Source organism: Colletotrichum spaethianum, assembly GCF_022836535.1.
Source record: "Colletotrichum spaethianum MAFF 239500 DNA, contig12, whole genome shotgun sequence".
NCBI lineage: Eukaryota > Fungi > Ascomycota > Sordariomycetes > Glomerellales > Glomerellaceae > Colletotrichum > Colletotrichum spaethianum.
This window is the reverse complement of record NW_026054782.1, coordinates 397,374-415,598: the sequence shown is the minus strand read 5'-3', so window position 1 is coordinate 415,598 and position 18,225 is coordinate 397,374. Positions and strand designations below refer to the sequence as shown.

The following is an 18,225-nucleotide window of genomic DNA, read 5'->3' as shown; positions in this document are numbered from 1 at the left end:
CCCCGGCTCGCTCAGAGTCGGCCGTACATTGTTCCGCGTAGCCCAATCACCGTCCTCCTTTCGCATCCGATTACACCATTACGCAAGCCCCCACGCCTCCCTCCTGGTCCCAGCTCCGCCACAGTGCCCCGGCTCATCGCTGCCTGCACCTGCTGACCTTGGGAGGCCCTTCGACACCAACGTCACCTTACTTGCCCGTTCCACTATCGCCTCCCATAAGCCCATCTTCAAAAGGCGACACCCTGAACATCAAAAAAACTACGGCACATTTGACACCTTCAAACTATACACGCATCGCACAATCATCGCAATGTGTTCCGCAGACATCTTCCTCGGCCTCTTGGCCCTGCTCTTCCCGCCTTTGCCTGGTACGTTTCGCTACCCCACCCCGCATCGCATTTCACTCTGGCGCGCGCGCCATTGGATACGATGACATCCCACTTCACAACCAAAACATTCTAACATGCGAGAATAGTCTGGGTGAAGCGTGGCCTCTGCTCCGCAGACTCCTTCATCAACATCCTTCTCTGCCTCCTTGGCTACGTACGTTCCCGAACTCTCACGCCTTGCGTCTCTCGTTGCCGCACAAAAGCTATTTGGTGCTAACACAACCCTTCCGCAGATCCCCGGCCTCATCCACGCCTGGTACATCATCGCCAAGTTCCCGGAGCCAGACTACGAGTACGAGACGGTTCCCCAGCAGGACCGTGAGAGCGGCCGCGTCACCTACGTCTTCGTCCACGGCAACGGCAACGGCCCACACACCCAACAGCCCCAGCAGCAGCCCCGTCCCTCGCAGCACAACAACAAGGGCAACATCAGCTACGGCACCACGAACAACAACGGCGCCGCCGCCGCTGGTGGCTCGAGCAGGCCCCAGCCTCAGCAGCCTCAGCAGTACCAGGACCATGGCGCTGGTGAGGGCAGCAGCGACGGCGCCGTGCCGCCTAGCTACGCCGAGGTGGTCGCTGGCGATAACAAGATCCAGACTCGGGATTAGAGAGCTGTCGATAGACGGGTTGCGATAAGGCGTTCTAGACCTTAAAGCTACCTTGGGGCCCCCGTTTCTCCTTTGGCCGGTCCAACTACGTCCGGCTGTTGTATTGGTTCATGTAAATTGGTTTCGGGTTTAGGGGCGGAGTTTGGATTTCATCGAACGAGACGGTTTCGCCCTCTGGAGTTTGGAGGGAACTCATGAGTTAACACGTTGTGCACGAGTTTACGCGAGACATTGGTGCGAATTACCACCGCATCGTTTATATAGCTAGCTCCCTAGAATTCTCATCGACGGGGGATATCTAATCGTTCCGAAACGCCGGTCCATCACCAGAGTGTCGGGAACCCCAACCTTATTTCCCTTTTTGAACGCCCAAATTACACGTCCCGCACCTTAATCCCATGACGTCTCCTTGCTCTCAGGACCGTACTGATTTCAGCTCGGTTGCCCCAATGGGATCACCTTCGACCTGCGGCAATACAACGGCTGACGGGGGAGGGCGATCATTCAGCACGGGCTCCTTGAAGTGCTGCATAAGATTCTGCGGTAGAAAGCTATACCACTCCACGAGGACAAGGCGAGCCTGTTTGATGTACTTGATGCCAATGTTGAGCTCACAGACGCAAAGCTGCAACTTGAAACCAGGCTGAAGTCTCATCAGGATGGTGTCGTCCAGAAAAAATGTCTCATTCTCCTTGGACAGCTCAAAATGATCTCCACGGTCGTAACCGTCCTCAATCAGGCACGGCTTTGCAACTATCAAACCGATGGGCGCGAATGGTGTTCCCTCGGCCAGCTTGATGCTGCGGACGAGTTTGCGTGACTCGATCGTTGGACGATGGACGGATACAATCTCCATGCTGCATTCTTCTTCGCTGATAATCTTGATGGACTTATTGGCCAAGCCCTCCATGACAGCATCATACTGCTTCTGGCTTCCCGCTGTTGCCAACGCGACCTTCACGACAGCTTCAGGTGCGAAACTCATAGGTCTCTGGAACTCACTATTGCCGAAGAAGTGGAAGTCTTCGCAGAGCAGTTCTGACAGCGCAAGGTTAAATTCTCCTGGGAAGCGCAGGAGCGCCTGGTGAGTCTGGGGCAGGTCGCTCTTGGCTTTCTGACAAATGGCCAGGGCTTCCTTGACGTTGGCATCGTACTCGGGGCACACGTTGTGCTGAAGAACATAAGTGAGGAAGTTTTCCAGCACGCCAACGGCCTTGCCCATCTGCGCGTAGTCCCAGGCCATCATTGTCGGAAGGTTCTCGGACAGGAAGCCCGCGGCGACGCCGGCAAAGTCGACATCCCAACCATCCGGGTTGTTGTCGTTGTAGAAGCGACTACCACCGCCAGACATGTGGACGGTGTCGATAGCAGTGGCATTCCGCTTCTCCTCAGGACTCATGTCCTGGAAGTCGGCATCGACATTGCCGCCGAACATGCGCGGAGTCGAGTCAATGCCGCCGAGGAAAAGATACTTGTTGAAGGTCTGTTCCGAGGCACCCAGACGGCGGCGGGAGCGGTAGCGCTGGATGCATGTCTCGATGCGCCTTGTACATGTTAGGCGGATGACTAAAGTAGAGTAAGGGATCATCTCACTCAACGAAAGGAAGGTTTCTACAAGTTCACGTTAGCACACGCCCGAGGGAGGTGAAAGCTAGAGGAGGATCTGCTTACGGATGGTAGATGTTCTCGCGCTCCTCGTGGGCTTCGGCAGGGGTCATAGGAGGGTCGGCGTAGAATTCTGGAGCATGTCAGCAAGGCACAGCCGCGATTGAATACGATCCAACGCGACACACCCTCGAAGCCTGTACCGCGATACTTGTGTAAGGCCGTGGAACCACGATCGACGGTGCTCTTCTTCTTTTTGTTTGCCATGTTGAATGTTGGACTGCGGTAATCGAGTTGCCAATTCAGCGTTGCTCGAAATGCCCGCTGCTCTTGTCGATGGATTTCTAGTCGAGGCAGAATATCGTTTGGCAAACGAGAGACGTTGCGGCTCAGGAAGAAAGGCTAGGATTGGCGGAAGTCAAATGTTGAAGCCTTTGGTCTCATGTCTCACGCGAGTCCGAAAGAAATGGAAAGGGTAGCTCCGTCTCCCCTTCTCTGCCAGGAAATGTTGAATACCATCGTTCCTACTTACGCAGGCAAGTAGCATCAGGCAGCACTTTCCGCCTTGTCATAACGAACCGATACACGAAAGCCTTTGGAAACTCTTTTGGTGTTCAACAAGTATTTTCATGATCAATCTGTGCTGTCCGTTCGGCAGCTTACCGTTTCCTTGGGAAGCATGGAGTCGGCTAACTGTGTAGATCGCGCACCTAAGCCAGATAGTTCCAGACGGGACTTCCCATGCGGTCCAATCGCATAAGGCACCCGCAGTCGTCGGAGGCCTGCGACATGCGATCATCGGACAAGCAGCTGTAAATAACCAATAGCATCCAAGATTCCGGGTTTGCCATGAGTCTGCGATGCAGGTCTGGCGGTTGTTGGAAGTTTGTGGGACACAACAGACACTTGACAATGGAATTGTAGACGCCTCTAGATGCATGCTGGCTTGCTTGAGGCGGAAGCCGGGGCGGAGTGACATTACGCATGAGATGAGGTGCATTCGTATCTGGCACCGCAGCAGTGGATGAGAGCTGACGAAGAAAACAGGCTGCGTATGGCTCACTCGGGTGCCGTCGTGCTGGAGGAAAGCCCAGCTGACCCGATGGATCCTGACAGGAGCATCTGCATGTTCGAGTGGGTGAGGAGACGGCTGGTGTGGGAATCTCTTGCCGAATGACAGCGGTGAGACCACGTCCGGAGCGGTCAACAAGACCTGCCTCAGAGCCCAGCTGATATCACGAAGCAAGAGAGTCCGACACAACCCGACTCACCTCGCAGGCGTGCCAATGCAACACCATGTACGGCAGCATGGGATGGTGTCGCGATACACCTGTCCAACGGTCTGGTCCAGGTCTCGGACATGGCGAAGTTCAAACGAAACGTTTCGTCCAGAAAGTCATCGTGTAAGGTAGTCATCGCACACGGCCGTTCCGTCGAGCCCGGATGACCTTGACAGCGAGGAGTCCTCGTAAAAGCCAGGACCTTTTTCGGAGTAAGGTAGACGCTATTCTAGGCCAGATCGCGGCCGGCTGAGGTGTCATGGAGGAGGTCTGATGCACTACCCTGCAGTCTGCATATTACCTCAGGTGTCGAGAGCGGGGATAGATACGCAGGCATGCGATGAATGTCCTCAAAGCCTCGATTTGCTGTGTCGTGCAAATAAAAGAGAAAGCAAGCTGCGCCCTTTCCAACCCTGTCAGACAGCGGTTGAATAGAGCGAGAGGACAGGGAAGTTGAATAAGGCACTCGGCCGACAACGACTTTCGGCGCTTGGTCCTTTGCCTCATGGCTCAGGGAGTGGCTCGAGTGTCGGATGCCAGCGGTTTGTGTGCGCCTAGAACGCGGAACAGCGACATGGGCCAACAGCTGGACAAGGCGGACTCGGGAAAAGGAAGGGCTGAATGCGAGGTTAGACCACCAGTGAGGGAGGAGAAAGTTGCTGGTCGCTAAGAGCCCACGAGTAAGACTCACTTGTTGGCCGTGGGGGATGTCGACGCTGTGGCTGAGTGCGGGCGAGTGATTTGCAGCGTCCGCCACCCTCTTTTGTTGTTTTTCCGTCTTCCATTGGACCCTGGGATTCCTACGCTGCAACGAGAGCGGAAGTCGGGCCAGGGCCCTTGGAAGGGGGAAAGAATAGCGCCGTTTCGATGGCGGAGATCCCTGGGAACGGCGGGCCTCTTGTTCCTGTTCTCCCTCGTCGGACCCCTTCTTCCCTGCCACTCTCCCGCGTCTCCCACACCCTTCCAGGTCGAACAGAAAAAACACTGCTACTCACCTGAATGCTGAATGCTGAGTGGACTTACAGTGTACCGTCCCGCTCGCCCTCAGGCCGCTTTCAAAAAAGCGCAGCAAGCTTTCGGGGGCGTGGGCAACGGCAGTTGGCTTACGGTTTAACTCTACGCTGTACTGATCCCCCCCTTCCAGTGTGTTCTCAAAGTATCTTTGCGGGTAACGATAGCCTGGAGGATACTTACCAGGCAAGCCTGCGGCGACTACACTAATAGAGTACGTACTATTGTCGCAAATGGCATTCTCAATTTCGCTCTCCGCGCAATTTGGCTCGGTTGGCGTCCAGAAATGCTCATCGTGACTACGCCTCTCTGCATCCCCCCTCCTGTCATCTAACCTTGTCCCATCTTCCTTCTCCTCCTCATCCTCGTCGACCGCAGTACAGAGAGTACTACTCACTCACCCCCGACCTGCTTGCTCAATTTAATCCCCCTCTCGTCCCCCCTCCGTCTCGCACTCCCGTCTCTTCTAGACTGTCGATCCACTCCTTCCATGCCTCCAGTCACTTCCCTTGCCAAGCTATCCCGACTGCCGCTTGCCGACAAGTGAACAACTGAAAACGAGAGATACATAGACGCCAGACGCAAAGATCAATTTCGCCACGCCGCGCGCCCAACCAGCGAACCTGATACAAAGTCGGCTGCCTTTCCGTCTACCCCAACTCTCCACGCGCCAAACATTCCTAGGATCTCCCCTGAGCATGCGATTCGGCCTGTGAACAGTCTAACAGCTGCAGTCCTCTCTTGTTATTTTTATTTTCTTCCCAGTTCCTCCATCAGCGCAATCAAGATGGGCAAAAAGGAGATACCTGCCCGCGCTGACCTCGTTGACTACAACCACACTGTTGCTGGCCAGTAAGTAATCGTGCTCCCCTCCGCCTCGCTTGCTATGGTCTCCTTTCCACAATTCCACACAAACATGCGCCGCGGCGTCGCCCGACAGTTGGAAGATTTCTAACGCCATCCCGTTGCTCTCCAGTGCAGGAACAATGTGCGATGCCGACGGCGAGCTGTTCATCAAGCCCTGCACGCAGGCAGAAATCGACTTCTACAACTCGGCCAACGAGAACCACCCTGACTTCGCCGAGCTGATGCCTCTATTCATGGGCACCTTGATGCTCAACGACCCTGCCGAGCTCAGTTCTATCGAGGACGGCGTCCCGGGCCCCGTCTCGTCGGCTGCTGCCAAGGAGGAGCTCACCCAAGCCGTCACCGGACAGCCTTCCGCCGCTGCAGAGCCACAGCCGGATAAAGACAAGTGGGTGCAGAACAAGTCGAAGAGAATCAAGACGGACCAGGCTGTTGTGCTCGAGAACTCTGGATCAGGCTTCACTTCGCCCAACTTCCTCGACGTCAAGTTGGGCGAGAGGCTTTGGGCTGACGATGCACCCGCCGAAAAGAAACGGAGATTCGACGAAATCACGCGCAAGACAACACACGGTCCTCTGGGCTTCAGGATCGCCGGCATGAAGGTATGGCGTGGCTCAACAATGAAGTCCGAGCTGGACCACGAGGACTACAAGATCTACGACAAGGATTACGGTCGTACCCACGTCAACACCGACAACGTTGTCGAGAACTTTCGCAAGTTTGTCTTCAACAAGGCCGCTGGCATCGACGACGATCTGGCCCGCGCCGTCGTCCAGGCCTTCCTCCGTGACCTGCGCACCGTGGAGCAGGTCCTTACTTCCAACGAGAGCAGGATGTACTCGGCTAGCCTTCTGTTTGTTTTTGAAGGCGACGGCGAGAAGCTGAAGGATGCCATCGCGCAGAACAACGAAGCCGTCGACAGGGTCGAGGCCGAGGTTGATGTGAGCGAGAAGCCCGGTAGAGCTGCCCTGCGAGTGGATAGTGGTATCGAGCTGATCGATGAAGACCTCGTGACCATCGACGCTGCCGTCAGCGGAGGCGACGAGGACGACGATGACGACGGTCCGGTCCTGCCCAAGGTTTACTCGCTGAAGCTCATTGACTTCGCTCACGCACAGTGGACACCCGGCCAAGGTCCTGACGAGAACGCGCTCAAGGGCGTACGGAGTCTGATCAAGATTTTCGAGGAAATGGCGCAATAAGAACGGACTTTGACATTAGCTGGCTCGATAGAACGCGGGGAGCGTAGGGACTTCCCGGACCTCCGGCTCTGGCAGCACGACAACAAAAGCTTAACAGGTCGTGATTTGTGCGACGCACAAGACCGTAATCATCCATCATCAGCGGGCATCAGACGAGCACGGTTTGCTTAAAGATTACAATACCCAGATACAGTGCGCGGGCATGAGTTGCGAATGGGACGTCGCCCTTCAGAGGACAGACAGTGGGCTCGCATTCAAGTCATGATAATGACCTTGGGGATATACATCATCTCAACCGGCGTCGGGGCTCTTTTCATTCATACAATACCATACATTTTTCTTCCTCTTGCATTTATTCCGTTGTCCACAAATAGCCGTAAGTGATGGGCAGGGGATGACGTCTAGGTTACTTCGCGTCAACTATGGGACCTGCATGAAGCCAATGCAGGTCGGCCGCATTCAAAGATGCGACGACACGGACGAGACCTGCTGGGTTGCGGGAGACTCCACATCGAACATGACAATCTACCGTTACCTAGCAGCGTTACTCGGTGAACGGCAAGATGGACAGTCTTCACGGATATCTCAGATCACCTCAATATCACTAGTCTTGGTCCAGGAGCAAAGACGGGACTAAAGAAACATGGAGCGGCACCATGAATTGAGAATATCTTAAGATACCCCTTTCCAACCTACAGGTAGCTTTGCTAAAGTCCACACGACGTTCAGTATCCAACGTGCTTCACTTGAAGACTCCTGAAGCTTCCACTTAATATGCCGAGGGTGGGGGATAGCTTCAAATTGCCCCCACTCTTCAAGCTAGAGTAATTTCAGTGCTACGATGTTTTCGAAGGACAGTGTGAATGAGTCCGATGCCGCTCAAAGCTCGAAAAAGTCTGGAAAGTAGCAGAACACTTGTACAGTGACATGCACGGTCGGGCTTTGGACAGAGCTTAAGTGGGTCTGTCTCGGAGCGGAAGCTACTTTCTCCGAGGCTTCCCTGTCGGTGCTGTCATGTCTCGTCGCGAGGCGTGCAGCAGCCTAGAACTTTTTGAGGCCTCAGCGACCATCGCACTCCGAGGTCCTGAATCACCACCAGGACGCCTCACCGCACCCGCAACCATGGACGACCTCTTGAACCTCGAGCTTCTCTCGCTCGTTTCGAAGGTTACGTCCGAACTGCAGAACCATCTGGGCGTCTCCGACAAAACCCTCGCCGAGTTCATCATCGCCCAGCGAGTCGACGCCGACGATTACGATGGTTTCAAGAACAAACTTGCGGCCATGGGCGCCGACTTTCCCCCGAGTTTGGTTGAGAGCGTCGACCGCCTGGTTTTGACCATGCACCCGAAGATGAGGGGCAAGGCGCAGAAAAACGGCGGCGGCGGCGGCAGTAGCAACGAGGACCAACACCACCGAAGCGCCGCCGAGAAGGAGCAGATTTTCAGAGGCCTCGCTGTGCCAGATAAACCGGTGGCATACGACAGCATCGGGGACGGCGTTGACGCCATCGACGACACCCTGGCCTTGTTGGAGGGGCTAGAGGGCAAGGTGCGGAAAGACAAACCAGACACGCGCAAGCGCAGTCGTAGTCCAGACGACGGTCGCGAATCGCGGCGGAAACGGAGAGGTCGATCAAGGTCGAGGGAACGGAAGAAACGAGACAAATACCGGTCGCGATCTCGATCGTACGACGATTACGAGAACGGGCCCTCTTTGAAGCAGAGAAGCAGGCGGCGCAACTACGACGACGAAGCCGACGACCGTTTCAGGAGGGCGCCCGAACCCGAACTGGACGATGCACCGCAACTGCACAAGATATACAGTGGACATGTCACTGGCATTAAAGATTTTGGAGCATTTGTTAATCTGCACGGCGTTCGTGGCAAGGTTGATGGGTTGGTTCACATTTCGAGACTGGTGGAAGGTCAGCGGGTCAACCACCCCTCTGACCTATTGACTAGAGGCCAGGAGGTCAAGGTCAAGGTTGTCAACATTGAAGGGAACAGAATAGGTCTGTCTATGAAAGAGGTGGACCAAGAGACCGGTCTGGATCTCCACCCAGAGGACAGGATATCGTCGGGCGCGAACATGGAAGCGATAGGCGGCGGCAGTCGTAACGGAAACATGTTTGACGACACACCAATGCCGCCACCGCAACATCAGCCTCGCCGGCAAAAGAAGCGCATGACATCGCCCGAGAGATGGGAGATTCGACAGTTAATTGCATCTGGCGTTGCTAAGGCCTCCGACTACCCTGACTTGGAAGAAGACTATAATGCGACTCTGCGAGGCGACGGCGAGCTGGAACTGGAACAAGAGGTCGACATCGAAGTCCGAGAGGAGGAGCCGCCGTTCTTGGCGGGTCAGACGAAGCAATCCTTGGAGCTGTCACCTATTCGCGTCGTTAAAGCGCCAGATGGCTCAATGAACCGAGCGGCCATGTCGGGTACTGCGCTCGCAAAGGAGAGGAAAGAGCTCAAGCAACAAGAGGCAGAGGCGGCGGCGGCAGAAGATTCCAAAGTCGACCTTTCCGCGCAGTGGAACGACCCGATGGCAGACCCGGACAAGCGCAAATTTGCCAGCGATTTGCGGAATGCCAAGTCGCAAATAGCGCAGAACAAGCCCGACGCTGTTCCGGAATGGAAGCGAGCGGTGGCACCAAAAGACCAAGCATTCGGCAGGCGGACGAACATGAGCATCAAAGATCAGCGAGAATCATTGCCAGTGTACGCCTTCCGACAAAAGTTCTTGGATGCCGTCAGGGAGCATCAGGTCATGGTGGTTATTGGAGAAACAGGCTCAGGCAAGACGACGCAACTTACGCAGTACCTAGCCGAGGACGGATTCGCAAACGACGGAGTCATCGGCTGCACACAACCCCGACGTGTAGCCGCCATGTCAGTCGCTAAGCGTGTGGCTGAAGAAGTCGGCACTCCACTGGGTGAGGCTGTCGGTTACACGATTCGTTTCGAGGATAAGACAAGTCCTGCCACCAAAATTAAGTACATGACGGACGGTATGCTTCAGCGTGAGATTCTGGTCGACCCAGATCTGAGGCGGTACTCGGTCATCATGCTTGACGAGGCTCACGAGCGTACCATTTCTACAGACGTGTTGTTCGCGTTGTTGAAGAAGACGATGAAGCGTCGGAAGGACCTGAAGGTTATTGCTACCTCAGCAACTCTGGATGCCGACAAGTTCTCGTCGTATTTTGACGGGTGCCCTATCTTCACCATTCCAGGCCGAACCTTCCCTGTCGAGATCCTCTACTCTCGCGAGCCTGAGTCTGACTATCTCGATGCTGCGTTGGTCACGGTCATGCAAATTCATCTCACTGAACCCCCTGGTGATATCTTGCTTTTCTTGACGGGCCAGGAAGAAATCGACACATCATGCGAGATATTGTACGAACGGATGAAAGCATTAGGACCAAACGTCCCGGAGCTCATCATCCTGCCAGTGTACTCTGCACTTCCTAACGAGATGCAGAGTCGCATCTTCGACCCTGCGCCCCCTGGATGCCGAAAGGTGGTCATTGCCACCAACATTGCCGAGACCTCCATCACCATCGACAACATCTACTTCGTCGTCGACCCCGGTTTCGTCAAGCAGAACGCCTATGATCCGAAGTTGGGCATGGACTCCCTGGTTGTTACCCCTATTTCACAAGCGCAGGCAAACCAACGTGCTGGTCGTGCCGGCCGTACGGGACCTGGAAAATGCTTCCGACTTTACACCGAGGCTGCCTACCAGTCAGAAATGCTGCCGACCACGATTCCCGAGATTCAACGCCAGAACTTGTCACACGTCATCCTTATGCTAAAGGCAATGGGCATCAACGATCTGCTGCACTTTGACTTCATGGACCCTCCTCCAATCAACACCATGCTTACGGCGTTGGAGGAGCTCTATGCTCTGAGTGCACTAGACGACGAGGGTCTGTTGACTCGTCTGGGAAGGAAAATGGCAGATTTTCCAATGGAGCCGTCCTTGGCCAAGGTGCTTATCATATCTGTTGATATGAAGTGTTCGGCTGAGATGCTCATCATTGTCGCCATGTTGAACCTTCCCAATGTCTTTTACCGGCCAAAGGAAAAGCAGTCACAGGCGGACCAGAAAAAGGCAAAGTTCCACGACCCTCACGGCGATCATCTCACGCTCCTCAACGTCTACAACTCATGGAAGCAGAGTAGCTACTCGAGCCCGTGGTGTTTCGAGAACTTCATCCAGGCCCGCTCCATGAAACGGGCCAAGGACGTCCATGACCAGCTCGTCAAGATTATGGAGCGGTACCGCCACCCCATCCTCAGCTGCGGTCGCAACACGCAGATCGTCCGCCAGGCGCTCTGCTCAGGCTTCTTCCGCAACGCGGCGCGCAAAGATCCGCAGGAGGGCTACAAGACGCTCATCGAGGGCACACCCGTGTACCTGCATCCCAGTTCGGCGCTGTTTGGGAAGCAAGCCGAGTGGGTCATTTACCACACGCTCGTGCTGACGACCAAGGAGTACATGCACTGCACGACGAGCATCGAGCCCAAGTGGCTTGTCGACGCGGCGCCGACCTTTTTCAAGGTCGCGCCGACGGACCGGCTGTCCAAGAGGAAGAAGGCCGAGAGGATCCAGCCGCTGCACAACAAGTACGCCGGCGAGGACGACTGGAGACTCAGCGCCCAGAGAAAGGGCGGCCGTGGTGGAGGTGGCGGCGGAACGTGGGGTTAGTTCAGTTTGTCGGGTTACGGAAAGGACGTGGGGGACAACGGGCCATAGCGGTCGTCCAGGTCGTTATTATACATCAATGAATATACCCAAGGAAGAGATTTGCCACACTTAACATGACGTACATGTCCTAGATCTAAGACAACGAATCCCTCCCAGCATACGACCAGTGGGATTTGTCATTTCAATGTGTGTGTCATGGTAGGTAGTATGTTGGCCAAGACCACATGCAGTCAAGAAGCTCAAGAGAATACCGCCGACAAGGCCAGATCAGCAAATCACGAGTCTGGATGGGGCCAGTTAAAGCATCGGCTGTGACACTGGCCGAGGAACCAGACCAAGCCTTCGGGAGCCAAGATGTCTGGCACCCGTTCGGTCTGTGGACTAGGGGGTTGAAGATGGTCCGAGGAAGGGGCTTCTGGTGTTCAAGCACCAACTGTATGCATCATCTGTAATCATGAGCAAGGCAGAATGTCGACTTGGCATCGCGACTTGGCGTTGTGTTAGCCTGAAGCCGGGGACGCGAAGCCGGGGCCTGATGTTGTCAACCCCAGCAGCAGAATGACACTGCACGCAGACCTGGCCTGGCCCCTCAACACCCGAGAGGGTCGACTAGTCCGAAGATAGACTTTGGCACCGTCGGATCCACGGTGAAGGCCGCGCGCGTCTAGTCCAGTTTAAATACTCCGACACACCAAGCAACACCCGGGCATGTCGGCATAAACACTTTGCGTCAGATGTCGAGGTTTTTCTTCTTCTCCATCTTCCAGAGTCGCGAGTTTATGAGCTAGCAACGGGGCGGTTTAAAGTTTCGGTGGAGGGGGGAGGGAGATGACATGACGGAATGACTCGCAGCGGAGCTCCTTTTCCTGCGCGGACGGGTTCGAAGAGATTTATGACAAACGTCTGGAACTCCCGGCATCCCGGACGGCGATCATGCAGGCCTAGCCGGATATAGCGGCCGTTCACGCCGCGAGGCAGGCATCGGGGGGGGGGCACAATTTCCTTGCGATTGCTCCCGCTGCGAGGCCGAACTCTATCTCGCAGAGCCGCCAGCTGCAGGGAAATAGCTAACCGCAACGTCTGGACTACGTGGACGTGCGGGAAGTGGGTGTTCTTGTATTCTTGGGTGGTCTCGGATACACGCCAAGACGTTTCGAGAGGGTGGGCGTCGCTCTGCGCGAGGAGGTTTTCTGTTGTTTAGCCTGGTGTTTCCGAGGAGTAGATCCTCTTGGAAGGATATAAGACAGCATTTATAGGACCATGTCAACTCCCGGTGGGATTTTGGGTTGACGGAAGGAATCGAGGATCATGTTACCGTCTTTAAAATATGGATGCCCCTCGCGGAGTTGCCCCGGTTTCGCAATGCGCTGTTTTGCTGGATGGTGGGAGGGCATGTTGGATTAAAGTTGGGATACTTCCGGTGACAAACGAAACCTTGGACGGCGCCTGTCAGGTCTGTATGAGACGAAAATCCGACGACATTGAACACCCTTCTTCCTAGCGGATCCAAGGAGCATCACAAGTTTGGACGCCGGCCACGTATGCATCAGCGTCGACGATGACGCGCCACAGGCATTTGGCGCTGCACATCACCACCCTGGCCGGCCTGTCCGCCATTCTCCCGGGCACGGCGGGGCCTTCCGGCGCCGTGGCGATCGAGGACCTCGATATGGAGGACGTACCGTCCGAGTGCGTGCAGGCGTGCGCGCCCATCGTGCAGCTCACGGGGCGGTGTGAGGTGGAGGCGGAGCAGCAGTTCGGGACGGACCGGAGATGGATCGGACAACGACAGGTGGTCGATAGCTTAGGAACAGAGACACGGAGACGAAGAGGCAAGAGGAGGTTGCTACATATGATGCTGGGTACACGGCTGAGTGGGAGACAGGATGGAGAGGAGGAAGATGAACGCGACGATAGCGATGATAGCGATGATGAAGAGGAGACGCTGCAGACGCGTCCAGATTTTGGAAACGCCGGAGAGACGGAGCGAAATAGGGCAGCCAGTTCGGCGATGAGGGCTTGTGTTTGCGGGGAGAGGGATTTCGATGTTGCTGGGGCCGCATTTGGATGCGCGAGGTGCGTTGCACAGAACGGGACGGCTGTTGAGGCCAGCGAGGGTCAGTTCGTTGCCTTGCGACATTACTTGCTGCGTGTTATGCTTTGAGGACGCTTGGCTGATAGTGAGCCCAGATATCCGGCAAATCATCGCCGAGTGCGGCTTCGTCGCCGCGTCGGATCCTCCGATGCTAACGACGACAACGACAACGACCGCGCCACCGCCAGTAGTACTCGCGCCTGCGATAAGCACACTGCCGCCGGCGTTTCTGGCGTCAGCCGAGCCGTCTATATTCAGCACAATAACGTCTCCATCAACGACCCCACCGCCGGCTGTTGGTCCGACTACGCAGTCCTCTGCGCCGCCGCCAGTACGGACGGAGCCTTCTGGAGCTCTGACCTCTTCGACACCGCCTTTGGCAGAAGCATCTTTAACGCGGAGTTCCAGATCGATCACACCCGTCACGGTGTTCGAGACACCTTCGTTCAGCGCGCTGCCACCTATCGTCTTGCCCGACGATATCTCGACCACGCCCCCTGTATTGGAAGGAAACCAAATGAGCGGTACCGCGAGGGCGTCAGGGGTCTTTGGTGACTGGGCGGAGACCGGGAGGGTTGTCTGGGTGGTTATCATTGGGTTGATTTTGACTTGAGATGCTAGAGATAAGTCGTATCATCTGAAATTGCCAGATAGACAAAGACCGCGAGAGAGTTGGCGGGATAGGTAAACAGAGATTAAAGAGAGGGAGGCAGAGAGAAAAAAGAGAGAGTAAGTTTACGCTTGCAAACTAAGTCATCCAAGTTTCACAGGCTAGTCACTCAGAGGGAGATCTTGTTATACTATACAACCATACATCGCTGGCAATTTCTCACTCTTAATACAAATTACATGATGACCTAGACTACGAAGGAGAGGCAGTAAGGTATGAATAACTTGGATAGTATATTCGGGACGCTTTTCCGACCCTTCCTATGCTACGTAACCGAAGGGTATATGCGCTCTATAAGGAACCATATATAATACAAAAAAGACCTCAGATAAATGAAATAAACCCGTCACCAATGCCAATGAGATCCCCATTAGATGACGAAAACGGCCAGCGCAGCGGCCAACAAGAAGACTCTGGAGCCAAGTTTGCCAGCGCCGGCCTGGACGGGGCCGGTGGTGGTGGCCGGGCACGCGGCGCCGATGCAAGGAGCAGTGGAGCCGGTTCCGACCGGGAGGCGAGCGGTGGTCAGGGTGCCGTTGTAAGGAGACGAAGGAGCGACAACCAGGGTCGTGGGCATGGCAGTAGCAACATCAGTGGCGGAAGCACCAGGGGTCTCGGGCACGGGCTTTTGGGCGGAGGTGGTCTCGCCAGGGGCAGGGATGCCGACGGTAGGGACACCGGTACCAGGGACGGAAGGCTCGTTGGAGCCGGGGCGGAGGGCTGGTCCACGGGAGGATTTTGGGAGACCTTGGTAGGCGTGGCAGGAACGCCAGGAGCCGGAACCGTGGTGGAGATGAGCTCGCTGGTGACGATGGTGGACGTCCTGGCGGGGCAGTTGGTGACCTCGGGCGCGCAGGAGGTGATGGTGACGATGTTGGTCTTGTAGGTCGTCAGAACGGTGGGGATATCTATTGTGACGGGCACCGGCTTCTCCCCCTCAGTGGTAGGCGCGGGAATGACCTCGCTGGTGACGATAGTAGAGGTCCTGGCGGGGCAGTTGGTGACTTCAGGAGCGCAAGAGGTGATGGTAACAATGTTGGTCTTGTAAGTGGTGATTTGAACAGGAGGCTGCTCGGTGACCGCGGGCTTCTCGGCGTCGGTAGTAGCGGGGACAGCGGGAATCGTCGTGGGGATCACCTCGCTGGTAACAATTGTGGAAGTCCTAGCGGGGCAGTTGGTGACATCAGGGGCGCAGGAGGTAATAGTGACAATGTTCGTCTTGTAGGTCGTGAGTGCGGTGGTGATATCTCCAACGGGCTTCTGCGAGCCGACGGTGCCGACGGGCTTGTCACCAGTGGGCTTGGGAGGGATATAGCTCTCAACAGGAATGGCAGTCGTCGTAGGGATAACCTCCTGGGTGGTGAGAGTCGAGGTCCTGGCGGGGCAGTTGGGAACCTCGGGGCGCAGGACGTGATGGTGACAACCTCGGTCTTGGAGACGGTCAACTGGGTCGGAACGTCGAAGACGGGGCAGATGGTGGTAGTGACGGGGACGACCTCGGTGACGATGATAGGGGTGTCCCTGGCCGGGCAGTTGGTAACCTCAGGGGCACAGGAAGTGACGGTCTTGATGTTTGTCTCGTATACGGTCGAGGTGGCCAAGCGGGTGGTCAGGCTCTCGGCGGAGGTCTCTACAGGCGTTTCGGGAGCAATGACGGAGGCGGAGGCAGGAGCAGAGGCCGAAACAGAGGCAGGAGCGGAGACGGAAGCGGGGACGGAGACTGAGACGGCGTCGGAAGCGGTCTCGGCCGGCTTCTCGGAGGCGATTCCGGAAGACACAACAGAGCTGACAACAGAGGTAGGAGCAGCAGTAGCAGTAACCTGACTAGTGGCAACAGACGTAGCTGCCTCGCCTTCCTTGAGGCTGTAGATCTTGATAGACTTGAGCTTGAAGTAAACATCGGCGAAGGCGGCCGGGTTCTTCGCAACCCATTCTTTGCAAGTTGCGCCTCCAGTCTGGGCCTCACAGCCTCCAGCTGCATTCCAGATGAGGTCATTGCCTGCTACGCCACACAGATCAATATTCATAACCATCTTCGCCTCGCCAAAGAGCTTGTCGGCGGCGCAGGTGCTGGTGGTGAAGCTGGGGGTGCCCCAGGTCTCGGGCTTGGGGTTGGTCGCAATATCGGCAGGCACGTTAGCGTGAGTAAAGCCCCAGACACGGATAGCATCGTCTGTCCATTCCATAGCGTCTAAAATTCAAAATTAGCATCTTGTGTTGATCGAATGGTTGATAGAAGATGGTTCGTACAGACGCCGCCCTCGGCCGATCCGAAGGGCGCAGCGGGGTCCAGACCAGCACAACCTTCGTTGTCGGACTGACCCGCGGCATAATTGGCGCAGTTAGGCTTGCTGACAGTTCCAGTCATGTTCGTGCCGTCAACACGGCACTCCCCCAAACTACCGTCGGTATGAAGAACCACCTTGTTTACATTGTCCAGATTCCAAGTTTCGACAATGTCGATCTCACCTGCAGCGGGCCATGGATTACCGACGGTCCAGCTGCGATTTAATCAGTAAACCATTATAAAATCCTCACAAATGAGTTAATCACTTACAATGCGGGCCAGGCACCGCAGACGGGCTTAGGGAGGTGAGAGAAGGTAGCGACGAAGAGACCCTGCTTGTACTGGCTCTTACTCTCGATTCTGACACTGCTTCTGCCAATACCGTTGGGGTCGAGGACGGATTCAGAGTCGACACCGAGGTACAAGTCCTCGCCAACTGTCTTGACAAGACCCATGCTCTGAGCCTCCGCGGCGGATTTGTAGCTGACATAACCGCCAGTGGGGTCGACATCGTTGTAGTTTCCAGTGGTGTGATTGCTCTGGAGAGGATATTGTCAGTGGTGACCATTACTTACGCCTCCCAACTAGACACATACCACGAAGAAGCCGAACTTGTCAAGGAAGTTGGTGGAGTCATAACTGTCCACCACCTGGTAGGATTTCTGGGCAGATACCGAAGAAGTAAGAAGGAGGGCGGAAGAGAGCGTGGAGAAAAGCGAAGGTGCCATATTGGGCAATGTTTTTGGAAACGAAACAGAAACAGGGTAGAACTAGAAACGACTGCGGCTCAAAGACTCGAAACACAAAACACTTCAAATAACGACTGAACGAGATCTTCTAAACTAGAGAGAGTGGATAGAATAGAGTTATCTCAGAGGCTTGTTTTAACAAAGGAGTGACTAAGAGACCCGAGGAGGAATCTTGAAGGAGGTGAGATGGAAAGGGGGCCTGGACGCGCAGGGCGCTTGTCCCATGGGGCTGCCCATCACTTCTTATATCAAGCCGGGAAGACGGTCGACCCAGATACACTCCTAGCCATTCGATTCACCTGCAGGGCCACAGGGTGAAATCCCTCAGGGGTCAACCGCCTGCATGCTTCTCCAGCAATCTCGTTCCCGTTGGGTCTCTGGATCCCGACGAGGCCTTGGTGAGCCGGCCCGAAACGGTGGTTCGTCCAGGGGCTCGACGTGAGGAGACTAGAACACAGCCCCGCTGACAAAACCTGCCTATTTTGGAGACCGGCTGATATCTCAAGGGTTGGTTATGCCGTATTTGAGCCCTGAGTGGTCACATACGTAAGGACTCGTGGCTCCATCCTCTCTCCTCTTTGCGTCTGTGTATAATGCATAGAGACTTACGCGCATGTGAGTGGGAACAACAAACAGCTTCCTGCAGGCCCCCCCGGAACACTTGACTTCTCAAACAAACGAACGAACGCACTGAGGCCGATTTGGACTCCAGGAACGGCACGGCGGTTGGCTGGCGG

General features: G+C 55.6%; 5 protein-coding genes across 5 annotated transcripts; 4 read left to right on the top strand and 1 right to left on the bottom strand.

Annotated features, from left to right (window-relative positions):
• Nucleotides 1-310: 310 nt before the first annotated feature.
• Nucleotides 311-1,000, top strand: ColSpa_05439 (plasma membrane proteolipid 3; the record flags this gene model as incomplete). The annotated part of the gene is made up of 3 exons (XM_049271651.1): nt 311-368; nt 476-543; nt 623-1,000. The coding sequence occupies 3 exons, from the start codon at nt 311-313 to the stop codon at nt 998-1,000; spliced, it is 504 nt and encodes a 167-aa protein (XP_049127608.1).
• Nucleotides 1,001-1,415: 415 nt separating this feature from the next.
• On the bottom strand, nt 1,416-2,872 carry ColSpa_05438 (argonaute-binding protein 1; the record flags this gene model as incomplete). The annotated part of the gene is made up of 3 exons (XM_049271650.1): nt 1,416-2,544; nt 2,672-2,738; nt 2,794-2,872. 3 exons carry the CDS (start codon nt 2,870-2,872, stop codon nt 1,416-1,418), a joined length of 1,275 nt encoding a protein of 424 aa, XP_049127607.1.
• A 2,811-nt stretch (nt 2,873-5,683) lies between these two features.
• ColSpa_05437 (inositol polyphosphate multikinase) lies at nt 5,684-6,965 on the top strand (the record flags this gene model as incomplete). Its single annotated transcript, XM_049271649.1, has 2 exons — nt 5,684-5,748; nt 5,873-6,965. 2 exons carry the CDS (start codon nt 5,684-5,686, stop codon nt 6,963-6,965), a joined length of 1,158 nt encoding a protein of 385 aa, XP_049127606.1.
• Nucleotides 6,966-8,087: 1,122 nt separating this feature from the next.
• ColSpa_05436 (pre-mRNA-splicing factor ATP-dependent RNA helicase prp22) lies at nt 8,088-11,687 on the top strand (the record flags this gene model as incomplete). Its single annotated transcript, XM_049271648.1, has 1 exon — nt 8,088-11,687. One exon carries the CDS (start codon nt 8,088-8,090, stop codon nt 11,685-11,687), a length of 3,600 nt encoding a protein of 1,199 aa, XP_049127605.1.
• A 1,558-nt stretch (nt 11,688-13,245) lies between these two features.
• On the top strand, nt 13,246-14,337 carry ColSpa_05435 (uncharacterized protein; the record flags this gene model as incomplete). The annotated part of the gene is made up of 2 exons (XM_049271647.1): nt 13,246-13,808; nt 13,878-14,337. The coding sequence occupies 2 exons, from the start codon at nt 13,246-13,248 to the stop codon at nt 14,335-14,337; spliced, it is 1,023 nt and encodes a 340-aa protein (XP_049127604.1).
• Between the last annotated feature and the right edge of the window lie 3,888 nt (nt 14,338-18,225).